The following is an 18,375-nucleotide window of genomic DNA, read 5'->3' as shown; positions in this document are numbered from 1 at the left end:
AACCTTTATACATTTGGGGGGGGATCAGCTCTGTTTCCACAGTTTATTGGTGTTTACTCTGATGTCTGTATTAATATTGAGGGATGTCTAAGTAGTAACGTCAGTGTGTGTCAGCAGGGCCAGCCGTTGGGGTGGGCAAGCTGTGCGGTCACGCAGGGTGCCATGACAACAGAGGCACCCGGCAGCCAGCACAGCTCACAAGTTGGGTACACCAGCATATTTAATTTAAACGATTCGCTGGTGGTCCACTGGTGCGCACCAGCAGTAGGTGCAGTCAGATCATATCCTCTCCCTCGTGGTTCTGGCGCTCAGTTAGTGAGTCAGAGCACAGGCTCAGAGATTCTCAGCCTGTGCTCTGACAACATTGAAAGTCAGAGCCGTGAAGGAGCGGGTATAGCAAAGAGCTACTGATTAGCATAACATCAATATCCGTTATAAAACCAGGAAAAGGTGGGCATGGATGGTGAACTGATTTGGTGGCGCAATGGGCCACTTGACTGGTTTTGCCCCCCAGGCCTAAGGCTGCCAGCCCTCCCCTGCTGCTGACCAAACAGAATAGAGAAAGAAAAACGAAAAACATGAATTTAAAGATCATAACTTATAAATCAAATATATTTCCTTATTAAATACTTAACTGAAGTCAGTGTTCAGATATTTACCACTATGGAGATAGATATAGATTATATATATATATATATATATATATATATATATATATATATATATATATATATATATATAGCATTTGTAAAGTAAAGGAATTGTGTATTATTATAGAAGGATTTTATAGTGAAACCTTTTGCATTGGGATTTTTTTTGCCCTCTTGCGGTTTTAATATTTTTCTATAGATCCTATATGTATTACTGTTCATATCATATTGACTGCCAATTACACTATTTGCCTTTCAGTACTGTACACACTGACTAGACAATTGCAAATACAGACAGGACAGTGTAAACTATGTTAATGCTTCATCCTGGAATGCTGTTGTGTGCCAAGACTGTACTGAGTGTAAATTGTTCTTGGTACCACTGCTACTCTATGCCATAAAGCTGGTAAACAACCTGTATTTCTCCCTGGTAAACACGTATTCAGGTATGCAATTACACCTGCCTGCAGGGAGTCAGGTGTTCAATGTTTTCTCTATTCATTTTTAGAAAGAGAACTAAATATCACCTGGACTGACTCCTCATATTTTTAGCTCTTTAATTTTGTTCATGCTTTTGGAGCATCCCATCAAAGAAAACAGACTAACCTACTGTGAGGACTACTTCCCTGGTCTAGCAACCCCCGATGGCAACAAGAGCAGCAATGATGATTGCTCTGGTCATCTCGGCTGTCCCACGTCTCCCAACAGCTCAGCCCAAGACAAGACAGAAGCCCAGCCAAGTATACCCATTTGCACCTTCTATTGTAGCCAAATGGATGTTGAATCACAGCTTAATTCATGTCCTATTTAAAGGAGCGCCAAATCACTATACGATCAGTGTAGTGAATATGGTGCCAGGAGTCCTGCAGCACTCTCCTAGTGTAATTTGTCGAACCATTTAAAAATGTTTTGTTTTTTTAACAAATGTCTCTGGGAGGGTGCCAGAACACTCCTTGCACCATAACTACTACAGCAGACTGTAATGGCTATGTTGCTTGGAGTGTTCATTTAAAGAACAATAAAGTAAGAGAGGAATTTAATAAAATGGTAATCAAATACACCGTAACAAAAACACAGAAATATGAGAAAAGAACATGATAATTCTGTTTACAAGCATATGCAGATCAATGTAACATATAAAAATGTATATGACACTTGTTCAAGAAAGGGTACAAAGTACCCTCAGGCTTTCTGCTGCCACAGGAGCATAATAGTGCAACGCCCTGGTATCTGTGGCAATAGTAAAAAAATATTGTAGCCAAGAAACCAAACTTGGCTACAATAACGTGTAAGAGGTCTATATGATACTCAATGTCTAAAATATAGTCAATTTTATGCAAAGCTGAGAGGAAAGTTTTGAAGAGCATCCCATGTGTACAGAGGAGGGTAACTGTAAGGATAAAATACTTCCCATCCTATTAACCATTGATCAGCACCACTAAGCATGGAAGGTAGGTATAAGAAGAGGGGTAACCGGCTCAGCAAATTAACAGGAAGAAAATATAACCTGCTCACAATTGTGCTAGCATTTTCTCAAACACATACATTTTCTGCGTTTATGAGAGTTTTCAAGGATAGAGATGATCTGCTCTAAAGCCAAGGACTCACCTAGGTCTGCATCCAACAGAGGAAATGCAGGACGATAACGAATATGAAAAAACAGCTTCCACAGGGAATATTGACTAAGTAGTTAAAGAAAAACACTTGCATGTCTTGAGATCATAGCTGCAATGTGCCATGTTCCTTTTTTTTTTTTTTTTTTCGAGTAGCAAAAAATAAACAAACACAAAAGGTAAATAATGATAGTTAATTGAACCAGGTATCTGCAGTACCTCAAGTAATTAATATGACAATCTTTGCCCAATGCAGCCACAGAGCCCAACATTTTGTTTTGCTTCAACCAACAAAAGACAAGCGTGAACATTATACAAGAAATATTTAGGGGCAAAAGGTTGCTGAATTGGTACAAAAAGGTGACCTACTCTTTTAAATGTAGAGATGGCAAAATACACAAACGTTTTGGGCAACAGCTCTTTCTTAATGTACGATAATGGACATGATGTTATGGAATAACGTGTGTATTTTGCGTTCTCTGCATTTATTAAACAAGTGCGTGACTTTTTTTTGCACTAGTTCAGCAGCTATTTCCTACATACTTTTTCAAAATACAAATGTATTATGCACCCATATTGACTCTAAATAACACTGGTACTTACTTTAAAAATGCAGATTTTAACTGAAAAATTTAATGACATTGCATGGCAATAAATCAGGAAAGAATCAGAACATAAAAATGATATATACCTACATGTCCATGAAAGATGGGGTGGGGGTCGGGGGGGTGCAAAAACAAAAATATAGAAGTACACAGCATGAGACCTGCATTATCCTTGTAAAAAAAAATGTTGAAAAGTGAATCTAACCAGAGTTTATCAAATAGAGAATGGCACTCTCAGCCTCTTCAGAATAGGACAAAAAGTTTCCTACATCCAGCATGTGGCTGTGATTGAGGGGGAATTAGTGTGTTTCTATAGAAACCCGATCTTTAGATGGTCTAAAGAATATCTACTTCCTCTGGGATTAAAATGGTATAGTTACTTGCTTGGTTTGTATCACTCTTCATAAAGTTATGGACAGTTCAACACCATTCAGCACAAAATTACTTTTGTATTATGTCCATAACCTTTTGAAGAGTGATACAAATAAAGCAAGCACATTTACCCATTTCCTTTCATTATACAAAATGTAAGCAGCTTGTTCTTACATATGCCACATTCATTGCTCATCTGAACAGATTATAATTACATAAAAAAATAAAAATAAAAATAAATAATCGGTCCACAGGATTGGACAGCTTCCAACAACCAACATTTAAAAATACCAATTTAGAAACGGAATATGAGAGAAACACTGAGGGCCTCATGGTTAGAAAAATTAGTTTTGTAACAAGACAGACCAAAGAATTTGCTGAGATCTGTAAAGGTTGAACAATATGTGACGGGGCTGATGTAGTGAGCAGCAAAATGTGTGTGAAAAAGGTTTATCTGGCATGGCACAATAGCAGATTTCTCCATGACATTAGATTCGAGTCCAATACAAACCACCGGCAACTTGGTTCACACATGTAAACAACAGCAGTGGGAAAGGGGTAACCCTGCCTTTAGGGAAGGTGTCGTCCTTAAAGCAGTAACTTCTGCAACATGGGAAAAATATCCGACTATGAGAAGTCCCTTAATGCAATAATGCCCAGCTGGTTAGGGTGAATAATCAGTCTAACTAAAATGTAGGAATACATGTAATGACCAACGAGATAATGAACTGGAATGGTACCTCTCTTAGCTTGGATAATAATCTATGCAATTGATTAGATCTCAAGCTCAAGCTCTTCAGAGGTCATGGGTATTAGGACTCTGAAATTTCACTGCTCAATTTTCTGCCATTTAGGCGTTAAATCACTTTTGTTTCTGTTTATGCAGCCCTAGCCTCCCCTGGCTGTGACGGACACTGCCTGCATGAAACAAAATTAATTTGTTTTATATCAGATATAACTTACTTTAAAAGTTTTTCTCTTGCTCTGTAAATTGAATTTTAATTACATATATGATGCTCCTGAAAGGTCTAGCAAGCTAGCAACAGAGCAGGAGATAAGAAATTCCAAAATCAAACAGAAGTAGCAATAAAGCAAGTGTAAACATTAGATGACTCTTTACAGGAAGTGTTAAGAAAGGCTGTGTAAGTCACATGCAGGAAGGTGTGGCTGGAGATGTAAAGACAAAGTGATTTATCTCTTAAATGGCAGTGAATTGAGCAGTGAGACTGCAAGTGCATGATCTATACACCAAAACTGCTTCAGTAAGCTAAAAGTTGTTTCAGTGACTATAGTGTCCCTTTAAAATAAAAATAAAAAAATAAAGCGAACAGGACATGTCCATGGTGGGCATCGTTGACATGGTAAGGGATGGATCTGTTTGATGAGGAGGTAATCCTATCATTTGAGACTATTCTATCGGCTGATAGTATTGCTTTAGTGCAGGAGCAAAATACATACACTTAATATATTTTAGTCTTTAACCAAGAACATGCCTGCATCATATTACACTATCAAGTTCCAGGTGGTCTTTGATGCATCTTTGCAGTTTATTCATAACGTAGTCAAAATTTCCCCTAATTTGTGCTTCTGTGTGTCAATAAAACTTACATTTTATACAGTATTTGGTACTGAATTTGCCACTTGCCCTTTCCAGTTAAAACATGGTATTTAAATTACTGTAGTGGTCTCTGTGCTTAGAGATGTTTGTCTCTTAGTCAAGCAGGTGACACAAGAGATCTAAAATAAAAAATAAAATAAAAAATACTCAAAGTTGGAGCTGCACTTATTTCAGAATGTCTCTGGCTTTATCGAATTTGGAAGAGACTAAAATATAAAAATGTGTCAGTCACAATTTAAGAATAACATAGGAATAAAAACTATTTAAAAATATTGAGTAAAGTATTATGTACTCTACTTTATTTATGTTATTAAATCATGTACATATGAGCTATTTCCACTGCACTGAATACAATTTATATGCACCTTAGCCAAGATGCTCACCTTTAACCCCTTAAGGACCAAACTTCTGGAATAAAAGGGAATCATGACATGTCACACATGTCATGTGTCCTTAAGGGGTTAATTGATATCATACAGCCTGAAGGAACCTCTGTTATTGCAGATCATGGCCTACCACTTGAAAAGGTTACACTCCACACAAACAAACACAATATAATCAATATGCAGATACTCAGCCAAAGTAAAGAAAACACCAACACGCCTGCATTACATACAATAGCAGAGTATTTTACAAGATTGGTGGATTAAACAACACCTCTTAAAAACATCATCTTCACAATTTGAATTTCATTCAGGTCGTGCTTTTAGAAACAAGTAACAAACCTCAGTTTACAATAACCCAATATAATCAAAAAAGTACCAAATAGTAAGTTGCAGTGTGTTAAACCCAGTGCAGGGCTTGGGGGATTAACCCCTTAAGGACAGACGACGGATATATTCCGTCATGATTCCCTTTTATTCCAGAAGTTGTGTCATTAAGGGGTTTTAACACACTGATTATTAATAATACCTGATTATCATTATGGTACAGCACAATAATAATAATAATAATATTTAAATTGATTTACAGAAATGCATGACAATACAGGTCTCATAGTGACTATTTGAAATAAAAGGAACATTACCTGTAAAGCAGTTGGTAATGCCCATACAGACCCCTTAGTTTAAAGCTATATATAGAATTGGGGACCAGTCTTACCAGTCAGAGACATATAAATGTCATCTTGAACACACTCATCCTCAATCTCCCCATCTTCCTCCTCCATCAGCTCATCCCTGCGCCTTTTCAGCCTCTTGGAACTCCTCTTCCTCCTGTGCCCTCCACAACAGCGGTCTGATCTCCTCCTCTTCATCTTTTTTTTTCCTGCAGATTTCCCTACATACTTCACAGGTAATCAGGAAAGGGGAGTAGGGGGGGGAGGTGATTAAACACAGCACAGATAGAAGAACACACAGCAGCTGCAGAATCCCTGCTCCAGTCACAGGGACTTAGTGAGCATATAATGCCAGGTATGTGATGGTGGTGATGGAACAGTGTCCCTTCCCTTCCCAGTACTGCTGTAAGACAAGTCCCTTCGAGCTACCTGTGCCCTTGGTGAGAGGGATCCCCTGTGATAGGGATGGCTTGTAACTAAGTAGCATGCACAGTGCAGCAGCTGCAGCTTCCCAGCAGATCCCCCTCCCTCTGCTGCTGGCCTGGTTGCTGTTGTTTTTGCTGGGGTTGATAGACAGAATAGTTCTCTGCAGCCAGCATGCCAAATACACACACACCCCCTGCTCCCCACCTTGCTGTGTGCTGTATAGAGGAGGGGTAGGTGAATAATTAGAGGGGAAGGGGGGGCGTTGATTCTAGGCCTGGGTGGGTGGTGGGCTAGGTGACATGCACTCACCTGATTGGCCAACGCGTGATGACGTCACGTGCAGCGTGTTGCACTTTGTTGTGGAGGTCATAAAAGGCATGCAAACTGCTGGCAGAGGGGCTGGTGTCATTGTGAGCCTTAGCAGCATGCACAGCTAATGGGACTTCTCAGCAGGACCCCCCAACACAGTGTTGGCCATTAGTGTCACATTATTATTGAGACATTATGGTAGGCAAGCTGAATGGAATATGTGCAGTGTGGCTAAATTAAATATTCAAAAGTTGGTAAAAATTTTAATGAAATACAACTACCACACATTTGTTCTATATCCAAACATTTTGAATGGTCAAACAGGAGCACTGACTTACAGTTTAATGGGTGTGTATGGCCAGGGACAGGACTGTTTAATTTTAGGTGATTGCATGTCCTCCTGATGTGTGTATCTGGTTAAATGAGAACAAGTACAATTCATTTACAGCCATTATTATGGCTCTTCTTTTTGCTGTGCAGCCCTTTTATATGAACTTGTGGATTATGGCTTGTATGCATTATGTAGACAAAATATATAATTGTTCATTGTTTTTGCCTACCTTATAGCTGTAATTTGTGACAGCAGCATAATGCAATGTCTTCCTCTGGGTATTCACTCTTCTGGAGTATTGCTTGATACATGTATATCCTTATGGACTGAGTAATATAACATATTTTAACATTCTCGCTGATTTGTTCTCTAAACACCAAAAAAGTGTAGATATCCGCAGTACCACATACTTCCTAAGTGTCAGGATTTAGGAGGCACAGTCCCTATTTTGACACCAAATCATTCTGTCCCTCTTTTCTATGCTAATGTCCCTCTTTTTTAGAAGCTTCCACAGGAATAATACTCACAGTAATGTGTCTTTTAACTATAATAAATGTGTTTAGAAATCAGTCTGTGTGCGGCTAACATAAGATGACAGAGCTAGTTATTGCCCAGACCACCACATCACCTTCATTTCTCCTATTCCCCATCCTTTCTCTCTAGTCAGTTTGTTTTATTTCCTTGTAAAGATATTTTTTTTTTTTTTTTTTACTCCAGTTGAAGTTCTGGGGAGTCCATCTGCTTAAATGGATGTAACATCTGTATATATGTAAATCTAAGAAAAAGAGGAGTTGGAGGGCCTCAGGATGAAGATAAAACCATCAAATATCAGTGCATCAGTGCAAGATTTTTGACGGAATGTTCAGATGTTTTTTTCATTCCATTTATATTGTAACATAAAAATTGTGCGTGTGGATGGCTGTCACATTGTGTGTGTATGTGTGGGACTGTTTGGGGTATTGCATGTGAGAGGCTGCATGTGGGGTTGTATGCATGTATGTGAATTGTTATTGGTGTTACACTTGTGCGAATTGTGTGTATGTTTGTGCGTGGGCCGTTCGTATTATTTGTATGAGGGGAGAGTTGTTATGCATTTCTGTGTATATCTAGCAGTGTGGGTGGCTTCCATGGGTTCCAGTGGGAACCAGGTTGGCCAGGTACAGGTCAATCACAGGAGCTGCATCTGCATGAATTATTCCCATTCACAAGTGCTGGGAGGAAGTGATTTGAGATCACTTTCTCTGTATGCTTCAATGCATGTGATAACCACCTTTTCCTATTAGCAGTTATGTGAAGTTTCACTGGGACTTCCGATAGGCCAGAGCCTGTTTGGCTGTAGTAGCCTTGAGTGCCGTGCATGGCTCTCTGTTCCTGGAAGATGGTTAGCTTACCAGTCTTTAACTCCATTATCTCCTAGGCCCAGAGATTTCTGGGAGGGGCTTCCATTGTATTGTTTGGAGACCCTCCTGCTGGGGTCTGTGCATAAAAGGCAGAGATTGGCTCATTAAAATCAGTTGTACTCCCAGAACTATATGTTGTCTAGTTACTGGGAGGGGAAAGGGCTAATTACTGCTCAGAGCATTGTTCCAGCTCATGGAGGATTCAGCAGGGAAAGTTATTTTAAGGACTACAGCTCCCAGGACTGTGTGTCGTCAAGGCACTGGGAGGGAATATACTTTCCCCCTATCCTGTTCGAGGATGGAGAGGCTCCAGAAGGACTCCAGTCAAGCCACGGTTTTCTCTGGTTCCAGCTAGGAAGCGATCCTTGGCGAAGGTACCCAGCCGGGGTACAGGGAGATCCGCTACAGCCACTTTAGCTAAAATATATTTTTGGAAGTTCACCAGTAGTTCCTGCAGCACAGACTTCCTCATTGGAGAAGAATGTGGCCTGCCGGGCTTGCCTGTGGTTTTGCCGGTACAGGTAGGCTCTCTTCTTCTGCCTTGAAGGATAGGTCATCCAAGAAGTCTGAGTGGCCATCTTGAGCTCAGCTGCGCCATGTGCCTGCTCCCACACATCTACAATTGATAGCCCCATTCTGTGTTTGTCTGGCTTTTGCTTTTTTTTTTTCACCCCATGATGGTTTGGCTGTTTTGGGGGGTCCTTAAAACACAGTGAGAGCAAATAGAAAGGTTAAATAGACAGAATTCTGTTGCAACTTGCCAGAGCACCAAAATCATGTGACCGTTCGCTTTGGCAGTTAAGCTCTGCCCCCCTGTTTTTATATTTAAACTATTTGTTTTAATTATTATTTTACACATCTATATATATAATTAGTGCACCATTTCCACAATTCATAAACAAATGGTGTCAATGCAATGCCCAAAGTTTAATAAAAGCTGTGGAGAAGATTCTATTTACAAGGAGCTTCATCAAAGTTTTTTTCCCCTGAGCAAAGCTACTTGCCACTAGGTCTGCGGCACATATATTTGGCTCTGTGCACAACTAATACTAAGAAAAGCTCTTATATTGCCATATCTATTGCCTTATGGTTTTTATTTTTTTCATACATGGATCAAATTATCATGCAAGTAGATTTTTTTTTTATGGTGCTCATCATGACATCTTGGATGCCAGAACCCCCCCCCCCCCCCCCCAAAAAAAAAACCCTTTTGAACGTCTATTTGGGAAGAGGTATATAAGTAAGACAGTATTTTGTTGCATTCTTAAAGTTAACAAAGAAGAACATTCTATCATGTGGCTCTAATTTATTTCAGTGTACCCTGATTTAATTCACCTTTACATGGATTCTTTGACATTAATAATAATTTTAGGCAGCAGAAAGTAACAAATCGCATTAAGTTGGGTCTTTTTGAAATAAAGGTTTCTTTTTTGTGGGGGTGGGGAGGGCAGGGAGGGAGATTTGGAACATAGTTCATGTTAAATTTCTGTAATGCATCCTTAATGTTGTTTTTTCCATGTGTGGTTTTAACTTGAAATTAAAAATTATATCCGCTCAGAATTTCAGGGATTTTCCACAGTGTTATTACACCACATCGTAGTGGTATATTTAAGGAGGACCTAGTTATCAACTCTACATGAAAGAGCTATTTAAGTTTATTAAACAATTTTACCACATGACAGGAGGCTTCATATCTGCATAACTCTCCTTACTGAAAATCTCCAGCAGCACAGATCATAAACGACCAATCAGAAAAAGGAGGATGTTACACAAAAGGCCCTTCCTCTTTCTTTGCTGCTCCAACTAAGTGCACAGGTCAGAGAATTTTGTTCTCCCTATACTTTATTGATTACCACCAAAACAGTTACTCACCCCTCAAAGATGTGCAGAAGGATTCCCGTGACCGTAATGTAAGTCCACCATGGCCCGGCCCAGCCGAGCCCCACAGCAAGCTAGCTCCCGGACACTCTACTAATGAACCCTCTCCGGAATCCTCTTTCACCCCCCCCCCCCCCCCCCCATGCCCAAAAGAACCCACTTCAAACATAGGAACATGACATGAAACCTCCCCTTGGCAAGTAGAGTTCACCAATAGGCACCTGTACATATGCTACCCAAAAGATGGAAGGGTCGCCAATAACGCGTCCCGCTCCTCCGAACCAACTCGACAGCAATGATGCCTGAGATACAGAACCGGGCTGCGTCGATGCCTGCTTCCCCCATGCCCCTTTCGGGTGCGATAAGTTGTGTAGCAACAGAATATGCCCGCCCCTATCTAGGGAACCACCCCCGACGGAGACACCCCCGATCCACGACTGGCGGGGCGAAACGGGCCCGCCCCATCCCCAATTGGGCTTCCAAGCATGACTGCTCGCAAATCAATCCCAGCTGTTTTCCAATCCCTCATTTTGAATAGAATAAACTAAAACCCCCCAACAATCCCATCCATCAAATTAGTGCCTATCTAATGGGCGTATTGCCTTAGCCAGCAGCATCGACGTCCGGATCGTCACTGGTGTCGCTCTGATCCGCAAATGCGGGGCCGAGTACTCTACATGCCTCAGGTGTTCTTTTCTTGACGCTCCCAATGACACCCTGACTCTCCCATATCCAGAACACTCCTCTCTTCATTAGGAATTGGGCACCATTCCAAATATATCTCACCCCTATCTTCAAGGGACACCCCCAAAGGCCCCGCGCAGGACACGCGCACGTTTTGCCGTGCCACATCCGTAAACTCGCCGCCCACTACTGACTGCCCTTTGACCCGTCCGCCATCTCTGTTACTGGTGTAACTTCCTCCGGTTCACCGCCCCTTCCCTGCGTGTTGTCGCCCCCTCTGACCCGTTCTCTATCTCCCTTCCACCCGATGGGAACAATACCCTTCGGAACCGCTGTAATGAAACCCCTTCTCCTGCCATGGCTTTAAAATTGATGTTAATCAACCTGGTAAATCCCCAGTGTGTGATGCAATTCTTGTTCTTGACTCACCGCCGGGTCCCCCAGCCTCGGAAGGCCATGGAGTGCTGTCTTTCCGTCCGCCTTGCCAGTCTCCGGAGACTCCAGTTGACTCCAACTCCTGTCCGCCTCGCCCCGCCTCGCGGCCGCAGCTAAAACACTTCGTGACCTGCCAGGAGAAGATAACCTGGGTAGTCTGTCCACTTGGTGCCTTACCCGCCCTTCATCTCTTCTGCTATCCCTTTCTCTGCGCTGCCTCGTTGCCTGTGCTGTGCCTTCCTGCCCGCAGCCATGTGGCGGGGCGCATTCTTTGTGTTGGGCCTCTGCGCCTGACCAGTGCCGGCCACGCTCCCACCTCCAAGGCCCGTCCGTCTGCCTGGGCCGTCATTCCCCTGCCGCGAGACGACAGACTTGCTCGCCACCTTCCCGCCGTCGCCGCTCCCGTGCTGATACGTTGGGGCGGTCGCGCCCTCCTTCTCCGCCTGCACTCTATCACCGCTGGGGGAGTGGGGGAGAGCAGACGTGCTCTAATCCCCAACTGAGTCTGCATCCATGCCGTCCTCTGCTCCTTCCCAAAGCTCACCAGCCTGCCTGGATCACTTCAGCTGATGCCACCTGCAAGAAAACACAGAAACACACCAACCTGCACAACTGACAGGTAGGATTAATTTCTTTTACAATGGCCACTTCATAAAATGGCCGGTATAAATACACCCCTTATGGCTCCGCCCCACCCAGCATGCTAAGTGACACTAACTTCCTGTGGTTGCTATGCCTACCTCCTGGCTCTGTCAAGGCCTTTTCCTCTTAGCTGCGCTGATCCATGGGCTACAGGAAGTGAAGGAACCTTAACATGAACTTCTGCATACCGATACAAAATAGGATCTGCTGGGACACCAAACAGAAGGGACCACATTGGTAACTTCCTTAGGGGAGTGATATGCCGGTAAAATTCTAAGCTAATGTGAGAATCCACCCTAACTTTTTATTGTTTGATTTAAATAAATTTATTTTATTTAACAGGATAACCCTACATAAGAAGTATAGATCAGGGTGTTGCAGTGGATGTGATCTACTTGGATTTTGCCAAGGCATTCGATATGGTTCCACACAATAGGTTACCTTTCAAACTAAAACAAATTGGTCTAAATCAGGGGTAGTCAACCTTTTAATAACTACCGCCCACTATTTTTTTTATCTATGTTGATGGTAAAAAAAAATTCCTTACTGCCCACCAGTGCCGCGGTAACTAATTTTATAGCGCAAGTTTGCAATTCTATTTTATTTTTTATTTTTTTAGAAAGGATTTTTTTTTTTAAAGATATGTACTTGCATAAATCTATTTTTCCTTTTTTTTTCTATTGTCTATTTTACTTTTTTCTGTGTGTTTGAAGGGTGCTGTGTGTTTGTGTGTGTGTGTAGTGCAGAATGTGTGAGGGGGCATTCTGTGGGTGAGGGGTGTGTGTGTGTGTGTGTGTAAATGGTGCTATGTGTGTGTGAAGGGTGCTGTATGTGTGTGTGTGTGAGAGAGAGATGTGCTGTGTAAGTGCGTGTGTGAGGAGTGGAGTGTGTGTGTGGGAGGGGTGGAGTATGTGTGAGGGGGTAGTCTGTTGAACCACTTTGCAAACTGCCAGTAGAGCATTTTTTGGAGGGAAGGTGCCTGTGACTTAGGGGAACAAATGCTAACTGAGAGCCAGGCACCCCCCCCCCCCCCCCCCCTGCGTTTCTGATGCAGGAGCTTCTAAAAGTTGATCAGCAAAAGCACTAAACACCCAGGAACTATTTTGTGCATAGGACGACGTGTACGGCCATGCAGAACTTTAACACAGTGGCATTTTCCCTACACAGCATGGATCTGAGTGTTATTTGGACAACTTGGGCCCTCAGATTACGGCTATATATGTGGGGTTATTGTATGTTTTTATGTTTTGTGTTGGGCTTTCTGTTCCTGGCACATAATTAGCTTACCAGTCTTTGGCTCAATTATCTCCCGTGTGGAATACAATGGAAACCCCATGCTGGGGCCTGTGCAAAGCAGGCTGAGCCTGGCTCATTAAAATCAGTTGTACTCCCAGAACTCTGTATCGTCTAGTTACTGGGAGGGGAAAGGGCTAATCACTGCTTAGCACCTTGTTCCAGCTCGTGGAGGATTCAGCAGAGAAAGTCCTTGTAAGGACTAGAGCTCTCAGAACTGTGTGTTGTCCAGTCCCTGGGATAAAATGGAGCTAATCCCCTATCCTGTTCCAGGACCGAGAGGTCCCAGGAGGACCCCAGTCTCTGTGGCTTGACTGGGGCAGAAGCGCTGAGGTTTTCCCCTGGTTCCAGCTAGGGGTACAGGGAGCTCCACTACAAGCCATTTTAGTTTTAATCATATTTAGTCATCTGAATTGTTTTTTTTTTTTAGCCGACTAAATCTCCAGTAGATGTTAGTCAACATGACTAAAATCTAATGGGTTTAATTAATGCATCTCTCTTTTGCCCCTTCACTAGCCCCTCTGTGTCTCTTTGTGTCCCCCAAGCCCCTCTGGGTATTTCCCCCCCAAACCCTCTCTGTCTCTTTGCCCTTTCCCCAGCCCCTCTGTGGGTCTCTTTCTCTCCATAGCCCCATTTGTGTCTCTTCCCCCTAGCGCCTTGTCTCTTTTTACCCCTGCCCCTCTGTCACTGTGTCTCCCCAGCCCCTTTATGCCTCTCATCTGCTCCACATGTCTCAATTCCTACCCCAGCCCCTCCACATGTATCATTCCTCCCAATGTGCACATTGCCCCTCTGACTCCATGTGTCTTATTCTCCCAGCCCCCCCCCATGTGTTTCAATCCTCCAGCCCCCCATTTGTCTCATTCCCTCAACTCCCTCTCCCATGTGTCTTACTGGCCAGTGTTCCTTTTAGCAAAAAAACAAAATTTAGTTTTAGTCATAGTGTTTTGACTAAAAAGCCGTTTTAGTTGTATTTTAGTCATTTGAATAGTTTTAGTCAACTAAAATCTGACAAAAATTGTTAGTCAACAAAATTAACACTGCTCAAATGGAAGATGAAATTTAATGTAGATGAATGCAAAGCTATGCTCTTCGGGGGAAAAGAAAATACAAGCAACGTACACCCTAAATGGTAGTGAATTAGGGACAACAACACACAAGAAGGATTTGGGAATTTTTTTTATAGACCACAAACTAGGCAACAATGTGCAATGTTAGTCAGCATTTGCTAAGGTTAGTAAGGTATTGTCAGGTATAAAATTAATTATGCCTCTTTATAAATCAATGGTAAGACCACACCTTGAATATGCGCTGCAATATTGAGCACCTGTTCAAAAGTAAGATATTATGGCACTAGAAAAAGTGCAGAGGTGGACATCAAAATTAATAAAAGGAATGGAACATTTGAGTTTAAATAAATTTAAATCTGTTTAGTTTAGAAAAATGGCGCCTCAAAGGATATGATAACATTATACAAATATATTCAGGGCCAATGCAAACCATTGTCTGAAAATCTTGTCATAAACAGGACGATACAGGCCATGAGATTACACATTAAGACTGGAAAAAGGAGATTTAGTCTAAGGCAAAGCGAAAGATTTTTTACAGTAAGAACAAAACAGAGGTAGATTTCTCTGACTGCAGATGTGGTTTTTATCAGAGTCTGTACAGATGTACAGCAACTGGATGAATATTTGCAAAAATCAACAGTCAGGGATATGATTTTCAATATGTTGGGTTACAGTTTCTTGATCCAAGGAGAGAATTGACAGCCATTCTGGGGTCAAAAAGGATTTTTTTTCAAGTTTGGTCCAAAATTCAAAGGTGATTCAAACAGTTTTAGCTTTTATTGTTACCTTCTTTTGGATCAAGAGTAAAAACAGAAGTGAGAAAGGCTGAACTTGATAAACGCATGTTTCTATTCAGCCTATGTAACTCCAGACCCCTTAAGCGCTTTATCTTGCTGAAATGCTTTATATGTGAAGTGTCCTCTTTTTTTAATTTTACAAAAAGTGCAGAGTTCAAAAGAAATTGTCACTTTAGTAAATTAACCTTGTTACACTCTGTAGCTGTCAATCAGGCAACTTGCCTTGTTGTGTTCTGGTTGTTTAGTTCAGTAGAATTAACCTCAAAAGGCAGACAATCGTTTAGGGCACCTACCTTGCAAATACTTTTTATTGAGCTCCAAGATGAAGTCTGTGATTGGATGGCCACAGAAAGTAGGAGTGTGGGAAGTTGGAAAGGGCTTGCAAAGGCTTCAGACGAGCACTGCAGTTTTTGCAAGCTGTTTTCAGAAATTAAAATATACATGCATTGCATGTAGGCGTGCGCAGACTATTGCATAGGGGTGTGCACCCTAAAGCACAAGCACACACGCCGCGTATGTGTGTGTATATATTTATATATACAGCCAAAAGTACAAGATGACACTCCAGGGACTTCCAAGTCGAATGAATAAAACTTTTTTATTTTTTATTAGCTCAAAACAAAAATCAAGGTTTCAGTCTGTATCACAGACTTTCATCAGGATGAGCTGGCAAATCAAATCCATAAGAATATATACCCCCAATATCCCCTTAACTTTTGTGTGTGTGTGTGTATATATATATATATATATATACATACATACACACATACATACACAATCTGCTGTGTGTGTGCAGGTGGTGTGTGTAGGTGCTGTGTGTGTTTTGTGATGGTGTGTGTGTGTGTGTGTGTAAGGGTGCTCTCAGTGTGTGTGTGTATGTGTAAGGGTGCTGTATGTGTGTGTGTGCTGTTTTTGTGTATTGTGTGTGTGGGGGGGGGGGGGCGTTTAGTTAATATCTCCCCTACCTTCTTACCTTTTGTAGAAAGGGGGACCTTGCTGCTGCCATCCCTGGTGGTCCTGTGGTGAGTGAACTCTAGCCTGCGGGGCTAGAGTTCACTCTACTCTCACGAAATCTGAGCGTTGACGCGGCAACACTCTGACCACGCGAGAGGAACCTGGCGGAGCTGCTGGCAAGAGCTCCCCGGGTCCTCTCCTGCCTCCCTCCCTGCCTGTGGGTCGGTGAGGGAGATCTTCGATCTCCCTCATCAGCCCACGGAGGGAGGCACGTAGCGGATTAGGGTGTGCCCAGGCACGACTGGCACACCCCGTGCGCACGCCCATGATATCAATTAAACAGTGATTTTTACTTTTTGTATTTGGGCAGTGAAGTGCCCTGTAAATATACCCAATGTTTATAGGCACAAGGACCCCTTTAGAACAATGTTTTTTTGAGGTTTCCATTTGAGACCCAAGCTGAATAAGCTGGTATTAATTTGTGTTTCTGACACATCCCTTTATACAAACATTGTTTTTCTGTTTTCTTGCTAAATGTCCTTTTAAGCACTGGCGTACATACCCGGCCGCCCTGCAGACCCCTGTGACTGGGTACCCACCGCCATGTTTTGCGGTCACTCCTCCCAGCAATCACACAGAGCCCGCGTGGGAGGAAGGCAGAGGGAGTCAGAGTGGGAACTCTGACTTCCAACAGGCTGAGCCCCCACTGAACCACAGGGAAAGTCACCCTCCTGCAAAAGGTAGGAAACGGTCACTGGCAATATATGTTCCAAAGAAAAGAGTCTAAAGTTTAAAGTTTTGCTTGAGTCTTGTCACTTACTTCCAGTGGCGTCGCTGGAGGGGAGCAGAGGGGGTCATGGCCCCCCTACATCATGCTGTGCCCCCCTTTGGGCCCCCCCAAATGCCAGCAACTTGCTGGCCATGTGTTTAAATTCTATAATGCAGGGCGGAGCAGCTGGAACAGTGCTGGGTGATTTCAGCAGCTTCCACGGCACAGGCCCCGCCCCCAAACAAAGCCCCACCTCCCGCACATAAGCCCCGCCCCCACCGTTAAGCAGCAGCCCATGCTGCTGCTGCAAAGGATGGAAGATGGCTGCCTGACCACCAGCAACAGGCTCCAGTACAGGTAGGCTTAATGTGCTTGTGTGTGTGTGTGTGTCTGTGTCTGTCTGCTAGTGAGGAAGCTTGTGTGTGTGTGTGTGTGTGTGTGTGTATGGACTCAGCAGTCTGTGTGTGTGTATGGACTCAGCAATGTGTGTGTATGGACTCAGCAGTCTGTGTATGGACTCGGCAGTCTATGTGTGTATGGACTCAGCAGTCTTTATGTGTGTATGAACTCAGCAGTCTGTGTGTGTGTGTGTGTATGGACTCAGCAGTCTGTGTGTGTGTATGGACTCAGCAGTCTGTGTGTGTGAATGGATTCAGCAGTGTGTGTATGGACTCAGCAGTCTGTATGTGTGTGTCTGTGTGTATGGACTCAGCAGTCTGTATGTGTGTATGGATTCAGCAGTCTGTATGTGTGTATGGACTCAGCAGTGTGTGTGTGTATGGACTCAGCAGTCTGTAGGCGTGTGTGTGTGTGTATGGACTCAGCAGTGTGTGTGTATGGACTCAGCAGTCTGTGTGTGTGTGTGTATGGACTCAGCAGTCTGTATGTGTGTATGGATTCAGCAGTCTGTATGTGTGTATGGACTCAGCAGTCTGTATGTGTGTATGGACTCAGCAGTCTGTATGTGTGTATGGACTCAGCAGTCTGTATGTGTGTATGGACTCAGCAGTGTGTGTGTGTGTGTGTGTGGACATCTGCAGTCTGTATGTGTGTGTGTGTATGGACTCGGCAGTGTGTGTGTACTCAGCAGTCTGTGTGTGTGTATGGACTCAGCAGTGTGTGTGTGTATGGACTCAGCAGTGTGTGTGTGTATGGGCTCAGCAGTCTGTCTGTGTGTGTGTGTGTGTGTATGGACTCAGCAGTGTGTGTGTGTATGGGCTCAGCAGTCTGTGTGTGTGTGTGTGTGTATGGACTCAGCAGTCTGTGTGTGTGTATGGACTCAGCAGTCTGTGTGTGTGTATGGACTCAGCAGTGTGTGTATGGACTCAGTAGTCTGTATGTGTGTGTGTGTGGACTCAGCAGTCTGTGTCTGTGTGTATGGACTCAGCAGTCTGTATGTGTGTATGGATTCAGCAGTCTGTATGTGTGTATGGACTCAGCAGTGTGTGTGTGTGTGTGTGTATGGACTCAGC

General features: G+C 43.0%; 1 protein-coding gene across 7 annotated transcripts in view; it reads right to left on the bottom strand.

The window, feature by feature from the left end:
* CDC14B (cell division cycle 14B) overlaps window positions 1-6,233 on the bottom strand; it is an 88,575-nt gene extending 82,342 nt beyond the window's left edge. For all 7 annotated transcript variants that reach the window (XM_063454957.1, XM_063454952.1, XM_063454953.1 and 4 more), the window contains exon 1: window positions 5,960-6,233. In XM_063454957.1, coding sequence (XP_063311027.1) covers window positions 5,960-6,113 — 154 coding nt within the window. In that variant the 5' untranslated portion in view covers window positions 6,114-6,233. The remainder of the gene's footprint in view (window positions 1-5,959) is intronic.
* Between the last annotated feature and the right edge of the window lie 12,142 nt (window positions 6,234-18,375).

The sequence above is a fragment of the Pelobates fuscus genome, chromosome 5 (assembly GCF_036172605.1).
Source record: "Pelobates fuscus isolate aPelFus1 chromosome 5, aPelFus1.pri, whole genome shotgun sequence".
NCBI lineage: Eukaryota > Metazoa > Chordata > Amphibia > Anura > Pelobatidae > Pelobates > Pelobates fuscus.
This window is presented reverse-complemented; position numbering and strand designations above follow the sequence as displayed.